Below are 23468 nucleotides of genomic sequence, written 5' to 3'. Positions count from 1 at the left end.
GGAAATCAATCATTTCTCTATGAAGGGGGGAACTTGACAGAAATGAAGAAATAGATTGTTCTTTAGATGTTTGCTTCAATTAGTTCTAACTATCCTAGTTCTATGCATCTTTATAAGGATGTAATTGATTATGCTAATTCAATGGATAAATTCGCAGTTGTGGGCAGCCTCAGGGACTCCTCTCCTGAGGTTTGCCAATTTCATTCATCTTTTGTCTTCCTTTCTTTCTAGTATTTTAAGCCACCTTTATGTGTATCGTGAAAGCAACTGATTGGTTTTGTTTTCCGCTGGCAATGCCAAGAGTTGTCAATGTTAGGGCCATTGCCAACAGCTCATTAAAGAAATATCAATTTTATCCTGGTAATATGTGATTTCAGATAGGACTCTTTTAAGCTAAGATAAGCCAAACAAAATTTGGGTAAAATCTATTTACCTGATAATCTAATTTCAGGACATCACAAGGCATTGACGTTATTTCATCTATTCAAATGTATTTAGTTAATTCACTTCGAGGTAGATGGTCTGTACACAATGGAGCTTCACTAAATTGCCTTTAGCTCAAAAATCAATAAGATGATGCATTGTCACACAATATGGAGAGCTAATCCGCGAGGAAAACCTTAGATTCTCCAGCCCTTTGGACAGCTCCACCCAACAAAATTCTACATTTTATTGTCAATATTCCATGATTGTGAGTATCAAGCTGCTTGTCTGCAGGTTCCCATCTCAATTGATGCTTGATATATGTTGTGTACTCCCCATCAAAAATTTTATTAAAAGTAGTAACTCGTTTTAGCTTAAATGGACCAAATATTTTGTGAGAGAAAGTGGGCCCCGATGCTTCTGAATGCTTGGGTGCACTACAACTCCGTGTATCTACAGCCAATACAAACCCCGTACCATATCGGACCAACAACAATCATGTGTCATTGGATATTTACTCACTGCCAATAAGAGCTTTTCCCCTCTACTATTGATCTGTGTACGTGCGTCTGCAGAGACAACCTTATTTTTCAAACATTCCTACAATTTCAGATTGTTATTGCCAAAGCTGACAAAATATTATTGGAAATGAAAATGTTGATAGCATGTATTTCAACTTCAAAATATCCAAATTCTAATAGCCACAACTGAACAATATTACAGAATAGGATTTTATCAAGACAATGAACAATGTATCCCCTCTAGAGACGTAAATCTTTAAATATTTAAACTCTACAGTCAATTAACATAAATGATAAAGTTTGACCACTTCCATGTAAAGCCATCCAATCACCATATCTCAATCTATTTACTCCTGTGCACCATACTCAAGCGTCAGGCTTTGACTCAATTATAGTGTCTAAAAGTGATTTAGTTGCTGTCTGTAACCTCTTGACGTACACCTGTAAGTATCTCTGATCGTCCACCAGCCATTCTCTCTGCTTCAAGTCCACGCTCACCTAGCCAAAATCAAAAGCAGGGTTATTAACTTTCAATGCATGATGCCAGAATTGTTTAAATAGTAGAATGGAATCTTCAGAAGTCCACTGAAAAGAGTGTCCTGCTGAACTTGGCTGTAAACTTCTAGATATAATTTAACAAATATATCCAGAATAAGGCACATTAATTGCAAACCTGTTCTCACACGAATGACATCTGCAACTGGAACCACTGCAAAACACATTGAATAGAATTAATCATTAAGTACCTACAAGGCTACAACAAGACCCAAACGTATGTATAAAAAAATTTGGGAACTAACTACCCAATAACTTAGGTCAATAACTTAGGTCATGCCCAAGCGCATGAAAAAGAAAGAATGCTCTAACTACCAAGAATTGGAAGCTTCAAACGAAATCATGTGACAATCCCCTTCCATGTGACAATCGCCTAGCATCACAAAGGGTCTCCACTAGTCATATCTAACATTAGCGTATGATAAAGGTTTGTACAATGTGAACTTGAGATAGTACCTGCATAGTAAAAGTCATTAGAGGGAAATATATGTCGAGGTTACACAGACTAGTCAAGGGGGTTTGTACACTCTGAACTTGAGATAGTACCTGCATAGAAAAAGTCATTAGAGGGAAATATATGTCGAGGTTACACAGACTAGTCAAGGGTTAACAACGCGAGCCAGCTGAATGACTTTTTATCTCCTTGCAGAATTAGACTCCATAAGGTTAATAAATTGGATGTTTTTGTTCCCCCTTTCCCACCATCCTATCAACAGAAAAAGAACCAGTGTTGCGAACACTGCAATTTAATCAGGAAATCACACTTTCTTTGAAGCGCCAATTTTATCGCCTGATTTTTACAGCAATCTTTTCACTATGAAAAAATTGCAATTTAATCGTAAAAATCGTGATTAAGTTGCACGTCAACCCTAAAAAATCGTCGGTGTGCACACAGAATGCTTATAAAGTTTTTTTATTGGTTTTCTTTGTGTCATTGTGCAAACAGAGGTCAAGATAAAGAGCAAAGGAGGAGAATGAATCCAAGAAGCCGAGAGAGGAGAAAACCAAAGGTATTTAGGATCTCCTAGAAAATTAGATTGTGGACTGAATTTCCTCAACAGGCCGCGGATTTGTGGGTATAGGCATCAAATTCGGCGCTGGTTTTTTTTTTGTTTTCTCCTTGTTTTTCCGTGGGTTTCAGTCACCCATTTATTTTTCATGATTTTGCTTAGGTAGGGAGTGTGTTTCTTTGTGATTATTGTTTCAATGAGGGGAGAGGGTTTTTATTTGTCAAAAAGATGATTTTTAATTTTTTTTTAATTCTTGTGCACTAGGTTCAATCTTACATTAAAGAATTCAATAAAAATGCCAAGACAACCCTATGGGGAATATGGTGCACCCGATGGGGGATTTGATAGAACAAATTTGAGTTGCAAGTTATGTGGGAAGCATATGATAGGGGGAGGATTCTGCTTGAATTACTACCTTGCACAAATTCCGGGACATGAAGTAGGACTTTGCCCAACTGTCTCTCCAGAATGTTGAAGAAAGGGTAACTAGGTTCGGTCTTCATAATGACACGATCTTTATAAAATGATGAAATAAAAGGAATAAAATTATTTTTGTACTCCTTGCTGCATGGGTTTCATGAGCAAGAGGTTTATATATTAGTGGCTCCCATTGAGAACCTTAGGATTTATTATTGAGTCAAAGAGTCAAAGTCATGTATGAAGAGCTCTTCTTGAGCCTATGTTAAATGTATACAAGTCTATAGAAATGTCTAACAGCCCTCCAAAGACAAGCACAATCCCTCTTGAAGAAGTCGGCTAGAAAATAGAATTAAAAGAAGTCATGTCGGCTCATATAAGGAGACACATTGGTTCACTCAGTCAAGTCGGCTTATTATGGAGACAAAACTACTATAAATACCCAGCTAGGGTCTGCGCAAAAGTACAGTCACAACAACTCAGATTCTTTGTAATTTTTGGATGGTACAGGTCTGAGATTCTTCGCATTACAGTGAGGTTCAGTGTTTCGGATGGAGGAGCATCTCTGTGTTTTTCGGATGGGTATCACAAAAGATGATGTCTCGGCCTCCTCACAGTGAACATTGTCTCGGCATACTAAAACGCAGTCACAGTCTCATGTGTAATGAAGAGTAATACACCCTCGGCATACTCTCTAGACACAGTCACAGTCTCGGATGATGAAGATCTCGGTGATCTCACAGTAAACACTCTCTGTCTCGGCCTACATTCTAGATGAAGTCATGATCTCGGCATAGATGTTATCATGGTGTCCATAGAGATACAGTCATGACCTTGATGGAGAAGATCATTATCTCGGTGGATCTAAGTGCAGCTCTCATACACATATATATCTCATATCTCGTTGTTATGGTGAAGATCTCGGTGAGGGTGCAGCAGTAATGATCTCGGTGGTGCAGTAGTAATGATCTCGGTGTTGCAGCAGTGATGACTTCAGTAGCAGTGATGATGATGATCTTAGCAGTGACAAAGAAGAGGATTGGTCTTGGAGTGGCCTAATAGGTCAAGGGTCATGGTCTTGGTATTCGTCAATTGGAATCTCTATAAGAAGAATTTGTGCGGGTTTTCCTCTCAAAGAGTGAGAGGTTTTGGCCCTGGCTCATAGCCTACATGCTGTGTCTCTTGTCTACTTTTGTTCATGCATTGGTTACTGTTTGATGAAGAAGAATGTTAATAATCTAAACAAGAAGAAGAACCTAATCTAAAGAAGTTAAAAATGCATTCACAAGCAGTTACTAATGAAGAAGAAATCTCCTAATGTCGATGCCCTAGATTTCTTCAACATGGTATCAGAGCTATGGTTACAGTCTAAGGAAAAGGGCATCAAAGTCAAGGTAGCAGTGACATCAAGCTCAGATCACAACATTAATGTCTCGGCACAATCACAGGTAGGAGGATCTCAGTAAATCTCGGATAGGCAACTCAGTTTTGTTGGGAAAAATTGCAGTGATTACAGTGTCACTCTATGCAGCAGTTCGAAGGCTCTGCAAATACATACTTTTATAATTGGATGACATACCTCAGATGTGCCAAACAGTGATTGGTTCAACCTAGATTACAGTACACAGAACTTGGACAAAGTTTCGATGCTAAATCACAGTGCACAAAAGCGGATTACAGTAAGGATAACAAAACAGAGTTTTCAGTGACATATTATAGTATGGTTCAGTGCTGAAGTTATCAACACAGAAAGGACATCAATATCATCAGTCACATGTTCTTGATCCTACATCTTGGTGATACAATCTCGATGGAATCCTGGTAAGAGTCTCGATGCTATCTCAGTCAAGCGTAAGGGCACAAGTAATCTCGGTTCAGTGCAGAATGGTACAAATAATGCCACAGTAATATGCCTCAAGAATCTACAAATCAAAGTATCTAGGATTCTACACCAGCAAGGAGGATCTATAACAAGACCACAAAAGATAACAAGAGGACTCTATAACAAGACCACAAGGATCTACAATGTATAGAGAAACAAAAATCACATCAACTTGAAGATCACCCAGAAGAAGCATCAGTAATGTGATCAAGGTGGAGATTTCATCTTCACTTGCCAAGTAAGTATTTTTTATTCTATAATCAAGTTTGGTTAAATGACTTCGTGTTTGCAAGGAGATCTATAAACTGGTTGGGTCATCGAAATTCCTTGCATGAGAAAGGAGGATAGATAAAGTCCCCGAAAAAGAAGTCATCAATATCTATGGAAAAGTCCCTGAATGTCAAGCATTGTTTGAATGCATGTAAAAGGATCAAGGGACTCATAGGATTCTTATGAAATCAGTCAAAGGTCCTCTCATCCCTATGTAGCAGAGGAGGAGACATAAAAGAGATATATGAAATGCTAGAAGATATACTCTATGAAATACAATGAAGAAGGTCATATCACTTAGACCTGATTGAAGGTATCAAAGAATGAAGGAATATCTTCATGAGATCTCAATTGGGAGGTCCGGGAAAGATGATAAGAAGATAATCATCATTATCATCATTGGTCTAACTGATAAGCAAGGTAACAAATGTCCATAAACAAGAAGGTTACCTCATTAAACAATTTATGGTCTCTATGCTAGATAGAAAAAGACAAGTTGAAGGAAAAAGTGTTGAAGGTTAAAGGACTCAAACATTTGCAGAAAGGAAAGGGAAGTTTGGTCCTCAAGCAAGACAAAACAGTGCTATGGAAAATTATGAAAAGAAAGCTCATATCACTGGAAAAATAGAGGAAGTTGAAGAAAAGGACCAAGCAAAGAGGGAGTAACAGATCTCTACTATGAGTGAGATGGTATCCCTCACAAAAGGGTCCTATCATAACCTCCTAAATCTTGTGTTATAGATATGACCATGATAATAAGATGCATTGTGGCATCATGAAAGCATTAGAAACAAGATCTCGTAACATCACCATGGGAATCATGAAGGACAAAATCCATGGCAGTCAAACATGAAGGATATAGCTCTTGGGAACCTCATTGAACATTGAAGGAAACAAAGATGTCATCCAAGACAAGGCTTATCATACATCAAAAAGGAAACATCTGCCAGATGAGGATATGCAACATCGTCATGGTTCTCTTATGGAATCCTCATCGGAGGGTTCACTAATCTAGAGAGGAAGCAAATGTTTCATCAGGAACTCCAACTTATGGAATTCATGGGATGATGGTATGATGTAGCAGATCAAGGGATTGAAGATCTTTTCAATCAAGGAAGCTGCTGGAAGAAGCCTAGATGACCTAAAGGTAAAAATGAGGTATGTATGCTTGTGTTTAATATTATAATGTCATATGGTTGTAGGTAACATGGATCATTACTTCTATCTTGAGAAGCATGATCAAGGGAAAAGGATCTCCTCCTCTGAAAAGATGCAGAAAGGCATAAGTCGCACTAGATGAAATCAACATAATATGTCCTCATATGAAGTATGAGGTGGTTGACTACAATTAAGAAACTCTGATTGAAAGCTCCTAGGAATGGAATGTGTGAGGAAGGAAGAGATCATGAGATATGCAACCATGATAAAGGCAATCAACATCCAAAAGACCAAGAAGATTTGACTAGGAAATCTCTCGGAAATATATGAAGACTCTGATGAAAGTCTAGAAAAGATGGAGACCCTTGATAATGGATATCTTTGGGAGATGTGTCAATATGTATGCAGGATGTTGATACCCACAGAAAGATGTCATGATGAAGATCCATCTTCTAAGGTACTATTTGACTTAATGTTATGTTTTTATTTCTTAAGTAATATTTGGATAAGTTCATGCAGGGCTACTAAAACAAGATTTGTAAGTACAAGTACAACTAGCATTCATGTGGTGGATGGAAATTCCTGAAAGAAACATGATGAGGAAGAAGTAGCCATATGACGAGGGTTCCAGATATGTATCAAGAAGGCCACTTTCCATGAAGAAAGGAATGACAGGACAAACCAAGAAGGAAAGTGATGGATGGCTAATGCCCTACAAGGAAGAAGCTCAATTGAATTTCATGACATCAAGGAAAGAAGTTCATCAAGTAGTCGAAGGACCCACGAAGAAGAAGCTACTGATGAAAAAGGAGTCCCTTGTTAAGAGGGAGCTCTGATAGGTCCCTGATCAAGAGGGAGCTTGGATTAGGTCACCCCTGATTAAGGAGTGACAATTGTCTTTTTCTATTTCATGTGTCATGCACTAGACGTGGACTAACAGCCATAAGTCTTAGTGAAGGCCATGAAGAGAAATGTAGACGCATGATGGATGTATCCTCCCTAATTGAGAGGAAGAGATAAAGACAACATTCTTATCTTCACTTGGGAAGAAAGAATGGAGGATTGGGTAATCATCTAGCATCCGATGCTCTTTGAGGATGTGTAGGGCATCCAAGATAAGAGTAGGCAAGAGGATCAATATTCTTTGAGGGTTGAGAACCCAAGATAAGAATAGTCCTAGAAGGCCATACTCAGTGAACACCCGGGTGGGTATGTACCTTGAGAGAAAATGATGAAGGTGTTTATAGTCATTGGTCTCGCTAGCATTGTAGCTCAAGATCTCATGGACAAATAGAGCTGTCAGTCAAGATTTTGATGTCGAAACAATGTTGGTTACTATGATGCTATACAGATGGGTTACCAATCCAATTCTTCTTATGAGAAATTCTTCAGATTGAGAATGACCAAGTACCATTATGAATACCTCCCTAGTTAAGAGGGAGTGTTGAAGAAAGGGTAACTAGGTTCGATCTTCATAATGACATGATCTTTGTAAAATGATAAAATAAAAGGAATAAAATTATTTTTGTATGCCTTGTTGTATGGGTTTCATGAGCAAGAGGTTTATATATTAGTGGTTCCCATTGAAAGCCTTATGATTTATTATTGAGTCAGAGTCAAAGTCATGTATGAAGAGCTCTTCTTGAGCCTATGTTAAATGTATACAAGTCTATAGAAATGTCTAACAACCCTCCAAAGACAAGCACAATCCCTCTTGAAGAAGTCAGCCAACAAATAGAATTAAAAGAAGTCATGTCAGCTCATATAAGGAGACACATCAGTTCACTCGGTCAAGTCAGCTTATTATGGAGACGAAACTACTATAAATACCCAGCTAGGGTCTGCACAAAAGTACAGTCACAACAACTCGGATTCTCTGTAATTTTTGGATGGTACAAGTCTGAGATTCTTCGCATTACAGTGAGGTTCAGTGTTTCGGATGGAGGAGCATCTTTGTGTTTTTCAAATGGGTATCACAGAAGATGATGTCTCGGCCTCCTCACAGTGAACACTGTCTTGGCATACTAAAATGCAGTCACAGTCTCATGTGTAATGAAGAGTAATACACCCTCGACATACTCTCTAGACACAGTCACAGTCTCGGATGATGAAGATCTCGGTGATCTCACAGTAAACACTCTTTGTCTCGGCCTACATTCTAGATGAAGTCATGATCTCGACATAGATGTTATCATGGTGTCTATAGAGATACAGTCATGACCTTGATGGAGAAGATCATTATCTTCGTGGATCTAAGTGCAGCTCTCATACACATATATATCTCAGATCTCGTTGTTATGGTGAAGATCTCGGTGAGGGTGCAACAGTAATGATCTCGGTGGTGCAGTAGTAATGATCTCGGTGTTGCAGCAGTGATGACTTCAGTAGCAGTGATGATGATGATCTCAGCAGTGACAAAGAAGAGGATTGGTGTCTTGGTCTTGGAGTGGCCTAATAGGTCAAGGGTCATGGTCTTGGTATTCGTCAATTGGAATCTCTATAAGAAGAATTTGTGCGGGTTTTCCTCTCAAAGAGAGAGGTTTTGGCCCTAGCTCATAGCCTACATGTTGTGTCTCTTGTCTACTTTTGTTCATGCATTGGTTATTGTTTGATGAAGAAGAATGTTAATAATCTAAACAAGAAGAAGAACCTAATCTAAAGAAGTTAAAAATGCATTCACAAGCAGTTACTAATGAAGAAGAAATCTCCTAATGTCGATGCCCTAGATGTCTTCAACACAGAAATCATCCGCATTTCCCTCAAATCATGAGATGATAAAGAGTAAAAGTACAAAGCCCCTTTCTATGATGACTTGAGAGGGCATATTCTGAAAAATGAAAAGGTCAATTGCACTACTAGAGTGGAAGAATTCAGAGCATCATGGGAACACACGGGATGCACTGTGATGTCAGATAGTTGGATTCATCAAAAGGGTAGAACCCTTATTAACTTCTTGGTTAATTGTCCCAAGGGGGCAATGTTTATGAAATATGTTGATGCATCTACACATATCAAAGATGCACGATTATTACGTGATTTGTTGGATGTGTACATTAAAGAGGTAGGTCCACCACATGTCTAGGTCATAATGAACAATGCTACAAATTATGTTGTTGCTGGTAGGATGTTTTTGGAGAGACATCCTAACTTGTTTTGAACATGTTGTGTTGAACACTATATTGACTTGATGTTATAGGAAAAATTCCTTATGTCGAAGATATTGTTGAATCATCAAAAAGCATAAAAAAAATTGTATATAATCATGCATTTGTGCTTCATTTAATGAGAAGATTCATCAATAACAAGGAGTTGGTGCACCCCACTATTACACGGTTTGTCACTAGCTTCATATCTCTTCAATCTCTCTTGAAATCTATGTGGTATGTGAAGAAAATGTTTTTGTTGTTGATGAAGACTTTTGGAGAACTGTGTGTCACAATCATATGTTTGCCCAATGTTGTCGATGAACTCTTCACCCATCTCCAGGGGCGGGAATGTTTCTTTCAGAGGAGTGGCATGCTTTATCATTTAGCCACAAACCAGGGGGAGAGGCCATATGCAAGCTAGTTTCATATCAAGAGAGATTTTGGGCAGGAGTGTAGGAGGTGTGTACCATTAATGAACCTTTGGTAAAGGTTCTTCGATTAGTTGATGGAGACAAGCCCACAATGGGCTACTTGTATGAGGCCAAAGAATCCATTTGTAGCTATTATGAGGATAAGAGGGATGAGGGGTTTGAGAAACAACAACTGATATGGAGAGTGATTGATGAGCGATGAAACAATACACTCCATCGCCCCATTCATGTTTTAGGGATCTACCTAAACCTTGCATTTTCTTACTACTCTAGTTTCATATTTTATGCTGAGGTCATGGATGGATTCTTTACTTGTGTTCAGAATATGGTGTCATCTCCAGTGGAACATGCAGAAATTTAAAAAGCAATGAAGATATACAAGATGGCAAGTGGCACATTTAGCTTTAACATGGCTATCCACGATAGGAAGACCAAAACGCTAGGTAAGCTTTAGTTTGTTTCAAATTTCATGATATCTTCATACTTTGCTTCAACTTTCAAATTTCAATTTTTTTCTTATATTTCTCTTCTTTGTTATAGATGCATGGTGGACAATCTATGGTGGTAGAGTACCCAATCTCCAAAGTTTACCATTTGAGTGCTCAACCAAACATGTAGCACCTACATATGCGAGCACAACTGGAGTGTATTTGAAAAAATACACACCAATGTTGGAAACATAGTAGCCATGGTCGGTATTTTCATCATGTGAAGAAATTGAAAATTTGAATTTATATTTTACCTCCAAAATATATTTAAGTCGACCTCCTCTTATTTTAGGCCGGTTGGGCCCCCAAGAGGCACCCATTCGACCCCCTCTTTAAAGTCTATATAAAGGAGACATCTCTCATTATTTTTTATCATCGATCTATCTCTTGTTGAGTTTTGATCCAATGAAATTGGAAGCAAAAGAAGGTTGAAATCTAAAGGAAGGAAGGCTTGGCACTTTGCTTGGGATCTCTCTTGTGTTTGGTTAATGGTTTGGCTATTATCTTGATATAATTATTTCTAATGTACAGATGAATCTTGAATTTTATCTCTCATAAGGAAAGATTTATGGCTTTTCCCCTTGTGGGTTTTGCCCTAGCCTCAGACCTAATTTTTGTCTCTCTTGTCTCATGGTTTCATGGTTATTTTTCTCCTGCTCTTTCAAAGTTTAATGGTTGATAACTTGATATTTTTTTTGTATAACTACTTAATGATTTTTTTGAATGAATTCTATGTGAAATTAACGCTAACTAATCATTGGAAGTAATTACCATGTAGAATAAAAATGATTTCTAGCCTGTGCCCTAGAAAATCAACATGTTATTAGAGTTGGGGAAGATCAAAGATCAGAGGTGATTGAAGAGTAGTTTTGGGAAGAAATCTTCTAAGGCTTATCCATTTTGACCAATTTTTTCTGAGACATATTGCTTCATGGATATGCAAGTCACTAAGGAATGAAAAACTATGTTATGCGAGATCTATGATTCCTTATAACGAAGAGTTGGACCCTAAAAGACTCAAATCACACAAGAAAGAATGGATGAATATAGTAGGTCATGCAAGGGGTTAGTATGGGGATGTAATTCTAATGAAGTATTCTCTCATTTATATGATGAAGAGGTGAAGCTTCATAAGATGAAATGTGAATATAAAGAGAACCCTACTAATGCTCTTCGCATAGAAGCATATTACCAAAATCTTATAACAAATACTTTAGCCATTGTTCTTCAAGAGAAGAGAGAAGAAGAGAGGTCTTGTTTTCCAACCAACCAAGATGAAGATGACCTTGAGGATCTCGGTGATGAGTAGGAAGATGAGTCCTCATTGGGGCCGCAAGATGGACATGATGTTTTTGAGAGCAAGTATGTTGAGGAGGCTGAGGCTATGGAAAGTAGGGTTGAGACTAACTTACCTCTCTCAAGGGTATCACCTCTGATGACTCTCCTTTTGAGAACCTTGAGGAAGGTGATCCCACGAGCTCCTTGGAAGATGACATTGGAGATTATTTCCGCATTGAAAATGAGAAATGGGAGATTGTTGGGCCTCAATTTTATTGTGCTCCCATTTATGATACTGACAAAGAAGACGAGGTTGAGATTGGTTTTCCCTTTATCCCAGACATTACTTGCGATGACATATCCATTGATACCTTGGGGAAGGAGAATTATTATTTCCCCTTGCATGAAGAAGGATAATCTTTGATGGAAGTAATTGACTCTTCTTTTAATGAAAGCCCAATCTTTGATGCTTATAATGAGGAAAGAAACGAGGCTCTTACCTACCCACCTTACGATTATGTATTCAAATCCCTTGAGCCTTTAGATTATCGAGAAGGAGAACCCATTGAATATGACACTTCACCCTCCCCTTTTCCTTTCCCTCTTGTTCATCACCTTGAGTCTTCCTCAAGTAAGTCTCTCGTCCCTTTTGGTATAGCCTTGTGTGACCATGCCCCTTTTCCCCTTTCAGTCTCTCGTCCCTTTTGGTATAGCCTTGTGTGACCATGCCCCTTTTCCCCTTTCTGAATATGGTGTCAAGAAAGAACCCTTCATTGAATATACCTTATCCCCTTTGACCCATCCTCACGATTATGATCACTCCGCAACCTCCCATCTCCAATGTGACCATCACATTGAGTGACCTATTTGTTGCACTCCTTTCTCTCACCCTTTGTTCCCCTCTCATCACAACCGTGTCCCCTCTTCAAAGCATGATATTACAAACAATGACTGTGATGAGCAGTTCTTGAGAGTGATCATTCATTCCACCATTGTGTACCGAGAAGGAAAGTTCGAGACCTCCAGATTGACCTATTTTCTTTCTCTAACACATTGTTGTTTCTTGTGAGTATTATAATCCTAAAGACCTAAATCTTGCACTAAGTAACTCACTCACATAAGCACATAATCCTAAGATCTAATATCTTGTTGATGATTAACATTGCTTAAGTTGGTAATTGAAGGAATCATTGGATATTGGCATCCCTTGTTAACATCAAATTGGCATTGTGATATCTTGTTGACATATCTTGGGAAATTGTCAATTGTGTAAGGAACGTTAATCTCTTGAGCAATTGCCACTAGTATCCTTTCCATTCTTTTGTTAAGTGTTAAAGAGAACCTTGGTTAATTGTTCCAAGTAACATTTCAAATAAATTCTCTAATCTCTTTTACGTGCCATCTTTGTCATTATTGTTTCATGGTTGATATCTATTTGTGACTGGTAAATTTATCTTGGGCATATTGGTGATTTATTGTTAAGAGCATCTATCTTGTTTCTTAAGCAATTATCTCTTGGTTAGATTTGACACATCATCTTTTAAGCACTATTGAAATTGAGCACTTTGTCTTGTGTGTAAGATTGTCCTTAATTCATTGTTATGTACTCTTTGCCATAAGATAAATCGTAATTAAGTACTTAAGATCATAAGCAGCCTTAAATCGAGAGCACTCAATCATCTTGCATTGCATTCTATGCTTATTTGTGCATTAGTAAATTTACCTCCAAGCCTAGGCTTAGTTGATAGAAAAATAAGGCCACCCTTTATCTTGTAGCTTGTGAAGGATAGACCCTCTCTAGTGATTAAACGGTGACCTTGCAGTCGTCAGAGCCATAGTCTCTACAGCGTCAGAGGCACCAGGTATGTTAGATTTCAAGTAGAGATATCGTTAACCAAGCCTTTGCTTGCTTCGCCTTGACTTCTCTCTAAAACCTACTTTAGAGACTAGCCTCAAAACACCTGAGGATTAAGGGATAAATTTAGCTAGGCATATAATTAAAAAAAAAACCAATATTTGTTGCATCTCACATATATGGTTGGACTTGCAATTCATATAATTGATATAAAACAAGTAGTTGACTCCATAAGGCACTGGTCTCATCAAATAATCCAATCTAATCTTTTAACTTGCTAAAATCAACCAAGTGGCTAGGCCATTCAATCGTATCTCCCGAACATGTTGGTTTCCAACTGGTCTTTCATTTTCATATTCCATAGGGACTACCCCCCATAGCATTTTGTTGGGAGACAGCGAGAACGAAGAGATCGGGCATCAGAGTGGCAGCCCCCAACCTAGGTCGCTGTCGCACCGTGCCTGTACAATATGAGCGACAATAGTGGCCAAGCCAAAATGGCCTGAAACCCTAGCAGGCACCTTCAAAACATGAGATCAGACTTTGAACCACAAAAAAATTGTATATGAGCCTGCAACAAGAAACCAAGTCAGATTTTGGCAAGAAAATGATGAAAATAGCCAAAAAAAATATATTTGTGAATGATAAATCCTTGTGAAAAATCCGAAATTGCAATGTGATTAGCCCTTTTAGGGCTTCTGACCTCTAGAAAAGGTTGAGCGTTGATGAAAAGAGGCTTGAAAATGGTGGATCAAGCCCTTGGGTGGCTAGATTTGGCCCTAAACCACCTGCGGCCCTCTCCAAAATGCTAAAGGACTTCCTCAACGCTGCAATGTTGCCCAAAACCTAGAGATCTAAGCTAGGTGAAGGCTAGTGCTTTCAGAAATTCGAATTTGGTCTTTGATCTTGAAGCAATGGCACCTACAAAATAATAAACCCAGAAGTCCCTCTAGATATACAAGAAATCGGAAAAATAAAAACCTTGAATGGTAATATGTACAATGGACAAATAAATAAAAAGGTTAGAAAAATAATATACAAATTATCTACAATACTCACAATAAATTTCTAGCCCTAATTAGTAGATTTATTCTTTTATTGCACAAATAGATTAAATATAAATGATTAAGATTTTTATATTAGAGCCATGGCCAAGATCTCTACAAAACAATCTTTAGATAAGTCCTGGAAGTTTAACACAATGAGCGCGTGAGCTTCTTGTCTTGGAAGTTGGTTTGTTCAACCAAAGACTTCCCCTCACACCCAAGATCTAAATACCATAGAGTCTCTACACACTTAAGATGAAGTTATTAGATCAATTGAGGCTAGATCACACAATAAACCCTCAAAATCTAGAGATACCTGCTAGATTAATCAAATTTAATGTTCTACTCTAAACCTAGTAACTAATGCAAGATACTTGTGCAAATAGTTAATCCAACCACTGGCTAATGAAATAATAACTTATAAAATTTTACTTCAGTAAAGCATTAGGAACATGATTCAGAAAAATATTACCAAGAAGAAGAGGAACACCATCATGAATAAACCCCCAAAGACATTTGCTTTATTATTCCAGAAGAAAGATTACAACCAGTAGAGCCTGACTCAGAGCTCGATCAAGATTTTCTAATGAGTACATGATCCAATGAGGAGCATAATAGCTTCCTTGGATAGAAAATGAGAGCATCAAACCCCTCCAAGTGGAAATAACAGCTAGTTTCCTTGATCTAAGGCTTCCAAAGACATTTGCTTTATTATTCTAGAAGAAAGATTACAACCAGTAGAGCCTGACTCAGAGCTCGATCAAGATTTTCTAATGAGTACATGATCCAATGAGGAGCATAATAGCTTCCTTAGATAGAAAATGAGAGCATCAAACCCCTCCAAGTGGAAATAACAGCTAGTTTCCTTGATCCAAGGCTTGATCCTTGTCAAATTAAATTGAACCCTTGATAACTGGTGCACAGATCTCCAAAATTATTTGATTTCCTTGATTTTTGGGCTAGATAGGCCAAAAATTGACTTCTGGGTGGTTTTGGACCACTGGAGAATCTTCAAAAAATAGAATTACCATAATTCTTGCATTCAAACAACCATCTTGACCCAAAAATTCGATTTTCTTGAGAAAATATTCCTTTTGCCCTAACAAATTTTTGGACTGGGGCTTTTTGCATCGGAAATGAGTCCTTTATAATTTTTTACTTTGAAAATGACCTTAATAATTTCTTGATAATTTTTCCACTTAATGAGAATTTAATTTTCTCTCATTTTTATTTTTTGACAATTTTCCAACTTAATTATTTTGACATTTTTCACTGTAAAATAAAATAAATGACTTGAGGGGATTACACATATTTTCCACCCCCAAAGTGGGTCTAAAAAATATTTTGGTGATGATGTCTAATTATGAGTAATCATCCACCAAAAATATTCCTAGACAACACTTTTTACATCAAGATATTACATAGACAACCCATTAAAAGGGGAATTTTACAATTAACATATGACCTCTTAGACTCAACCAAATTCTGCGACACAAGACAGATGATCTAGTATGATAAAATAAATAGACTCGATAACACTAGGACTCACCTAAGACCTTTACCATCAAGCCCCACTCTAGCTTTGGGGTATGTGTGGGAGAAAAAATTTGCCAATTGTTTGGGTTCGGAAACAAGAATAATTAGCGGGGAGTAAAAAACTCCCTAGAGGGAAATTCTTTAGCAAAAAATCTTAGGCTACCTAGATGTTTCTACATGGCTTTATAGTCATACTAGAATCATTTTACAATAAAGGCCCATAGGGCAGCAAAATTTGGGATTACAATGGCAATTCTGGAAGTTGCATGATGATAATGACTTTGAAGTACTTTATCTGTTGACATGTACTCTTCTTCTTGGGGGAGTTGACACGTGTGGTCAACAAGGCCTAAGTTGAATCCTTTGTGTAGGATTAGGGTTTATGAGACCTAGAATTACCTAGGAATGATGACATTAGCCCTAGTGAGACACTTTTTACCATGCAATATGCTAAATTTTGATTTTGCAAGGTCAAGCAAGGTGGGAGAGTGCCAAATCAACTCCAACGTTCAAGCCCTAGATGAATTCGTCCTTAACCCTCACCCTAGCGACTTTCCTTGAAGGGTAAAAAATATACAAAGAGATGAAAAATATAACGTTTGGAGCTTTTGATCATCAAAAGAGTTGTCAGTGTTGATTTCTACTAGCATCGGATGTTCTCTAAGCCTCAAAATTTGTAGGGAGGCTTGGACACATGTATTCTCCAATACCCAAAAACCGTTATGGGAAATTCCACCTGGAAACAGTTTTATTAAAATAATTAATTATTTTTAATGAGACCCTAAGTCTAAACTTAGGAAATTAAAATAATTAAAGGGTATTAATCTAAACTGTGGGTGAAACTTCTAGAAGAAGGCAGAGATCAAGTCAAAATGATCCTAGGCATTGATTAGAATCTAAACTGGGACGTTGATTGATCAACGAGAGGATTATAAGATAAGGCTTGACGTGCACTTGGAGGACACACAGAGAGAGTTTAGAAGATCCAATTTTTGAAGCAAAGCAGCTGCCGGTGAGAAATTAGAAGTGAGCTTTTGCAGTGAGGGGCATGTTGAAGAAAGTGTAACTAGGTTCGTTCTTCATGACATTGTAATTATGATTTTTGTTTTGATAGCTATTTGATGAAGTAAGAAATACACACTAATGACATCAAGAAAAGATTGTGCTAATAAGCTAAAGATAAAATACCTCACAAATAGTTATCATGCTAAGAAGAATCTCATTAACTACATTAGCCCTAGATTCTTCAACATGGTATCAGAGCTAAGGTCCTAAAGTCAAAGGAAGGGCAACAAAAGAGACATTCAAGGATCAGCTTCAAGAAGGGCATCAAAGCAAGTTGAAGGGTTGTCTCAAAATTGAAGGATCAATCTACAACAGCAAGAGCTTTTATCTCCACAGTCATCATCAAAAGGCCACTAAAACTCTCATCAAGATGTCTACAAAGTAAGTAAGCTCAAAGACCTCAAAAACGAAGATCACATCATCTTGGAATAGGTTGAAATCCTAGAAGCAGCCTTGATCTACACTACAAAAGAAGGAAAATTGAAGGCTATAAATCAAGCAAGGATCATCTCCTTGCCCTAGAAGAAGATCATCCGAGAAAGAAGATCATCTGAGAAAGCAAAAAATCATCCTCATCAAAAGGAGCAACCTCTTCTATTGAGGAAAGACTCTCTCATTCAAAAGAAGGTCATCCAAGAAGAAGTACTAATATATCTTCTTCAACCATCATCAAAGCAATCAAGGTGAAGATTTCATCTTCACATGACAAGTAAGTATCTTTTCATTCTATAATCAAGTTTGATTAAATGACTTCATGATTGCAAGGACATCTATAAGTTGGATGGGTCATCAAGATTCCTTGCATGAAGAAAGAAGATAGACATAGTCATCTAGATAGTTGAACTCATTGAACATATCAAAAGGTCTCCTCTAAATTCATGAAAAGGGATACTTATGAAAGATCCCCTCATATAGCAATATTGGAGACATCAAAGAAGATATATAAGATAAACTCATTCTCTGAAGGTGCAATGAAGAAGGTTAGAAATCTGATCTACATGGAAGTAAAGGTATTAAAGGATGTAGGATATCTTCATAAGGTCCCATCTACAAGATCTAGGAAGGAAGATAACCATCATTGATCTATAATGCACTAACAGATAACCAAGGTAACAAATATCCATGGGATAAGAAATTTACCTCATTCGACAACTTATGGTCTCTATGCTAAATAGAGAAATACAAGTTGATGGCAAAATTATTGAAGGTTAAAAGAACTCAACCATGTGCAGAAAGGTAAGGCGAGTTTGGTCCTCAAGCAAGACAAAATAAGTATAGCTAAGATTCAATGCTATGGAAAGATTATAGAAAGAAGCTCATACCACTGGAAAGATGGAGGACGCTAAAGAAAAGGGGCCAAGAAAAGAGGTAGTAACAAATCTCTACTATGAGTAATATGGTATCACTCACAAAAGGGTCCTATCATAAGCTCCTAAATCTTGTGTTATAGATATGACCAAGATAATAAGATGCATCGGGACATCATGGAAGCATTAGAAACAAGAGCTCGTGACATCACCATGGGAATCATGAAGGACAAAATCCATGACAATCAAACATGAAGGATACAGCTCTTGGGAACCTCATGGGGCATTAAAGGAAAGGAAGAAGTCATCCAAGACAAGGCTCATCATACATCAAGTCAAAAAGGAAACATCTGCCATCTGGGGATATGCAAGATCCTCAAGATTCTCTGATGGAATCCTCAACGGAGGGTTCACTAATCTAGAGAGGAAGCAAGTGTTTCATCAAAAAATCCAACTTATGGAATTCATGAGATGATCATATGACGACATGAGAAATGAAGCAGATCAAGGGATTGAAGATTTTTTCAATCAAGGAAGCTGTTGGAAGAAGCCTAGATGGCCTAAAGGTAAAATGAGGTATGTATGCTTGTATTTAATATTATAAAGTCATGTCGTATGGTTGCAAGTGACATGGATCACTACTTCTATCTTGAGAAGCATGATCAACAAAAAAAGGATCTCCTCCACTGAAAGGATGTAGGAAGGCATAAATCACACTAGATGAAATCAACATAATATGTCCTCATATGAAGTATGAGGTGGTTGACTACAATCAAGAAACTCTGATTGAAAAGCTCCTGGGAATGGAATGTGTGAGGAAGGACGAGATTGTGAGACACGCAACCATGATGAAGGCAATCAACATCCAAAAGACCAAGAAGATTTGACAAGGAAATCTCTCAGAAAGATATGAAGACTCTGATGGAAGTCTAAAAAAGATAAAGACACTTGACAATGTATACTTTTGGGAAATGTGTCAACATGTATGCAGGACGCTGATACCTATAGGAAGATGTCATGATGAAGAGCCATCTCATAAGGTACTATTTGATTTAAAGTTACGTTTTGATTTCTTGAATAATATCTGGATGAGTTCATGCAGGGCTACTGGAACAAGATTTCTAAGTACAAGTACAACTTCATGTGGTGGATGGAAATCCCTTAAAGAAACATGATGAGGAAGAAGTAGCCATATGACGAAGGTTCCAAATATGTATCAAGAAGGCCACTTTCCATGAAGAAAGGAATGACATGACGAACCAAGAAGGAAAGTGATGGATGACTAATGCCCTACAAGGAAGAAGCTCGACTGAATTTCATGACATCAAGGAAAGAAATTGTTCAAGCAGCTAAAAAACCCACAAAGAAGAAGTTGCTAAAGAAAAGGAGGGTCCCTAGTTAAGAGGGAGCTTTGACAAGTCCCTAATTAAGAGGGAGCTTGGACAAGTTCCTAGTCAAAGGGAACTTGGGTATATTCATTTACAAGAATCGGCATATCCTCCCTAATTGAGAGGGAGAGGTAGACACAACATTTTTGTCTTCATCTGGGAAGAAAGAATGGAGGATTGGGTAATCCTCTAGCATCTGATGCTCTTTGAGGATGTGTAGGGCATCCAAGATAAGAGTAGGCAAGAGGATCGTTATTCTTTGAGGGTTGGGAACCTAGGATAAGAACAGTCCTAGAAGGTCATACTCAGTGAACACCCGAGTAGGTATGTACCTTGATAGACAATGATGAAGGTGTTTATAATCATTGGTCTTGCCAACATTGTGCTCTGATCTACTGAGAGATAGAGCTGTCAGTCAATATTTTGATGTCGAAACAATGTTGGTTACTATGATGCTATACAAATGGGTTACCAATCTAATTCTTCTTATGAGAAATTCTTCAGATTGAGAATGACCAGGTATCATCATGAATACCTCCCTAGTTAAGAGGGAGTGTTGAAGAAAGTGTAATTAGGTTCGGTCTTCATGACATTGTAATTATGATTTTTGTTTTGATAGCTATTTGATGAAGTAAAAAATACACACACTAATGACATCAAGAAAAGATTGTGCTAATAAGTTAAAGATAAAATACCTCACAAATAGTTATCACACCAAGAAGAATCTCATTAACTACATTAGCCCTAGATTCTTCAATAGGGCAGGGATAGTATCCGAAGGGAAATCTTTCTCAGTCGGAGAATACTCAGCAGAGAAGGTATAGGGAGATCCAGCAGTGGCAGCATAGAGCCAGAGGGGTTGATGCAGGGCCACGAAGAGGCAGCACAGAAGCCGAGAGGAAGTCAAAAATTTGATGAGGGGATCGATTCCAGAAGCTGGTTGCCAGGGTGTGAGACTGGAAGGCAGAAATCGAAGTTCCTGGGCATCAAACCGATTAGCTGGAGGAGTGGTGTTGTCCCCAGAGGGTTTGACATTGGGTTGATGCAGACACTACGCAGAGGCAGTGCAGAGGCAGCCAAAGGCAGTCATTTAGGGGCCTGATCAGCCAGGACTTCCAGTGATAGTGTGAGGTAACCTCACAGATCTCTCTGTCAGTGATATTCTCTGTAACTAGATTGTCGGCAAGGCATCCAGAAGTTGTATTCAGAAATTACTACTGCCGCACCAATTTTCCCACATTGGGTTTTTTCAGGGACATTTGTCCAAAAATAACTGTGTATATGTGTGTTGTATTTATTTCCTGTTCAATTTCTTGTTTCCTCTTATAATTTAAATGGTGTAGACTACAATGTATTAGTTTCAATATTTACCGTAGGAAATAGTAAGTAACTAGATTCTGAAATTAACAAGTAGGAGAAGCTTAATCAGTTGTTGCAGTAGGAATTCGGGTCACTGAATTTTCACATGGTATCGCAGCGGCAGGTGAAGCAAGAAGAGCAGAGCCAGAAGATCCAACACTGAAGGAAGAAAGGAATTCGAAATTCCTGCAGAGGCAGCAAATCGAATCCCTAGAGGGTTTGCGCAATTCAGTGCAGGGAGGCTAGATCTTCGTGGTAAATCTCTCTCTGAGTGAGTCGACAGAGAGGTAAGATTTCCAAATCGAGATTTCTCAGCGACTGAGGGAGCAGCACAATAGAAGCTTTAGGGAAGAGGGGTTTTTTGGTGGGACGCAGTTTTCTGCAGGCAGTTGCTGGGCAGAAAGATGTCAAAGGGATGAGCGAGACACGGTTGGGGGAATTCATTCTCAAAGGACTCCTAGCCAAGGAGTCCAAATTCTCACTAGCTGAGAACCAGTAGAGAGGGGTAGATCTACAAGCTCCAGAAGGGAGTGCGTAGGCTAGTCCAGTGTGTTGGAATTTCTAAGTTTAATCCATTAGAAATTCTTCCTGTATTATCTGGTTTATTTCTTCCTACTTGTTTAATTTCTTAACAAGTTATTTACCATGTAAATACTGAAAATAAACACAAGTACAGTATCAACATCTACAGATCATCAACTAAAAGAAAACAAGCTATTCAGAGGATTTTATTATTATGCAGTTTTCATAATATAACTAGGGTTCCAGAAGTGGCTCACCCAACAGAGAATGCCCTCAGCAATAGTACCTCTCCTCAGAGACAAATATTTCGCCTGATAATCACCAGACAAACAATCCCACAGCAATAATTGCAGCTCCCACTGCTCTGCGTCACTCTGATAGGGACTACATCAACCTACCCAGCTCACCAGCACCTCGTCTGTCCCATGAAATCCTTCCAACGCTGCCTCTTGGCCCTGCGTCAGCTCTGCTAGCCTCTGTGTTAGCTTCTGGAGCTTTTGCCTCAACCCCTAGACCCTCTCTGTCTCACACACTGGCCTCTCCTAGCTCTGTGCAACTCCTGCCTGCCTCTGCGTCAACCTCTCCGGGCTTCGCGCTCTCTCTAGTACCAACTCTGCCTCTCTGCTATGTATTCACTGCCCCTTGTTGTTGATTGCTGATTCTATCTCTCTTAGCAAACCCCACTCTAGAGAATAGAATCACTGATCACTCTCGTGTCTTCTCCCACTGATCCTCAAGCCTCTTCTTATACTTTTCGCGTTGGTCTTTCAATGGCCGAAATTAAATCTCTAATCAACGGCTAAGATTAGACTTGGCTTGATCCATGACTCTTGGAACCTTCTAACCCAGTTTTATATTAATACCCATTAATATTTTATTTTTCCTAAGTTTAGACTTAGGATCTCTATTAAAAATATTAATTATTTTAATATCTCCCAAACTGGGTACAATCTGTCCAAACCATTTCTGGGTCTTAGAGATCTCAAGTGCTTTAGCATCTCCGCTAATTTTCATGGCTAGAGCACATCCGATTCTACCCCAATTCAATACTCCCTCTTAGTGAGGACTATGCTCTAGTAATACTCCACACTGAGCATTACTCTAATTATCCGGCACTGGTACCTGTGCTGATACTAGGCCTCCCAGCCCAACATCCTCTGCACTGCTGCATCCTGTACTGCTACCCATGGCCTTGCCACTGCCACTGCTACATCCGTAGGACAGCTTCCTTTGCATCCGTATGACAGATTCCTCTGCATCTGTGCTACTGTTGGTCCATCCTCCCAGCACTGCATCTGCACTGCAACCCCCTCTCATCATGCTACATCGTGCTACTGCATATTACTACTACACTGCAACTCAATTACTGAGAAGTAACTAATCCACCCAACTTCTGACATCCCTGTGAGGCTAGAAACACTCCCAATGTTGAAGCTCCCTCTGTCGCTAACAAGTACTCCCTATACTGACCTCTGCACTGCTGCAACAACTCCTTGCACCTTGCACCGTTGCACACCTCTTTGTGCCATCCTGCACTGGTGTAACACTCTCGTGCCTCTTGCACTGTTGCAGCCTTCTAGCCTCGTGTTGCCCGGGGACTCCTACACTATAGCACTCTCTATCGCTCCATTCGCATCTCTCTACCCACATCTGCCAGTCCTGCTACTCCTCTTCGAGGCTCCCATAGCAAGGTATAATCCAAGAGGTTGGGTACCTCAAGGATCCTGCCCCTCATCGCCTGTAGTCCTCCTAACTACAGCTCAATGTCTCCCCACTTCTTCTCAAGTGGTACATGAGCATTCATGGCACAA

The 23468-nt window shown here is 38.7% G+C and overlaps 1 protein-coding gene across 2 annotated transcripts in view; it reads right to left on the bottom strand.

Moving 5' to 3' along the window:
* Nucleotides 1-1036: 1036 nt before the first annotated feature.
* The window catches only part of GLB1 (nitrogen regulatory P-II-like protein), a 159704-nt gene continuing 137272 nt past the window's right edge, over nucleotides 1037-23468 (bottom strand). Inside the window, exons 7-9 of one of the 2 annotated variants that reach the window (XR_016266719.1) lie at nucleotides 1956-2045; nucleotides 1618-1653; nucleotides 1287-1442 (exon numbers count right to left, since the gene is read on the bottom strand). Coding sequence is in view for 1 of the 2 variants with exons in the window: in XM_089458600.1 (XP_089314726.1) it covers nucleotides 1354-1442; nucleotides 1618-1653 (125 nt within the window). In the remaining variant the exon portion in view is untranslated. Of the gene's footprint in view, nucleotides 1443-1617; nucleotides 1654-1955; nucleotides 2046-23468 lie in introns of both variants that reach the window. The other variant, XM_089458600.1, reaches the window with a different exon arrangement.

This window comes from Pinus tabuliformis, chromosome 7, assembly GCF_031772625.1.
Source record: "Pinus tabuliformis cultivar Carrire ecotype Pingquan chromosome 7, CPIR1, whole genome shotgun sequence".
Taxonomy (NCBI): Eukaryota; Viridiplantae; Streptophyta; class Pinopsida; order Pinales; family Pinaceae; genus Pinus; species Pinus tabuliformis.
This window is presented reverse-complemented; position numbering and strand designations above follow the sequence as displayed.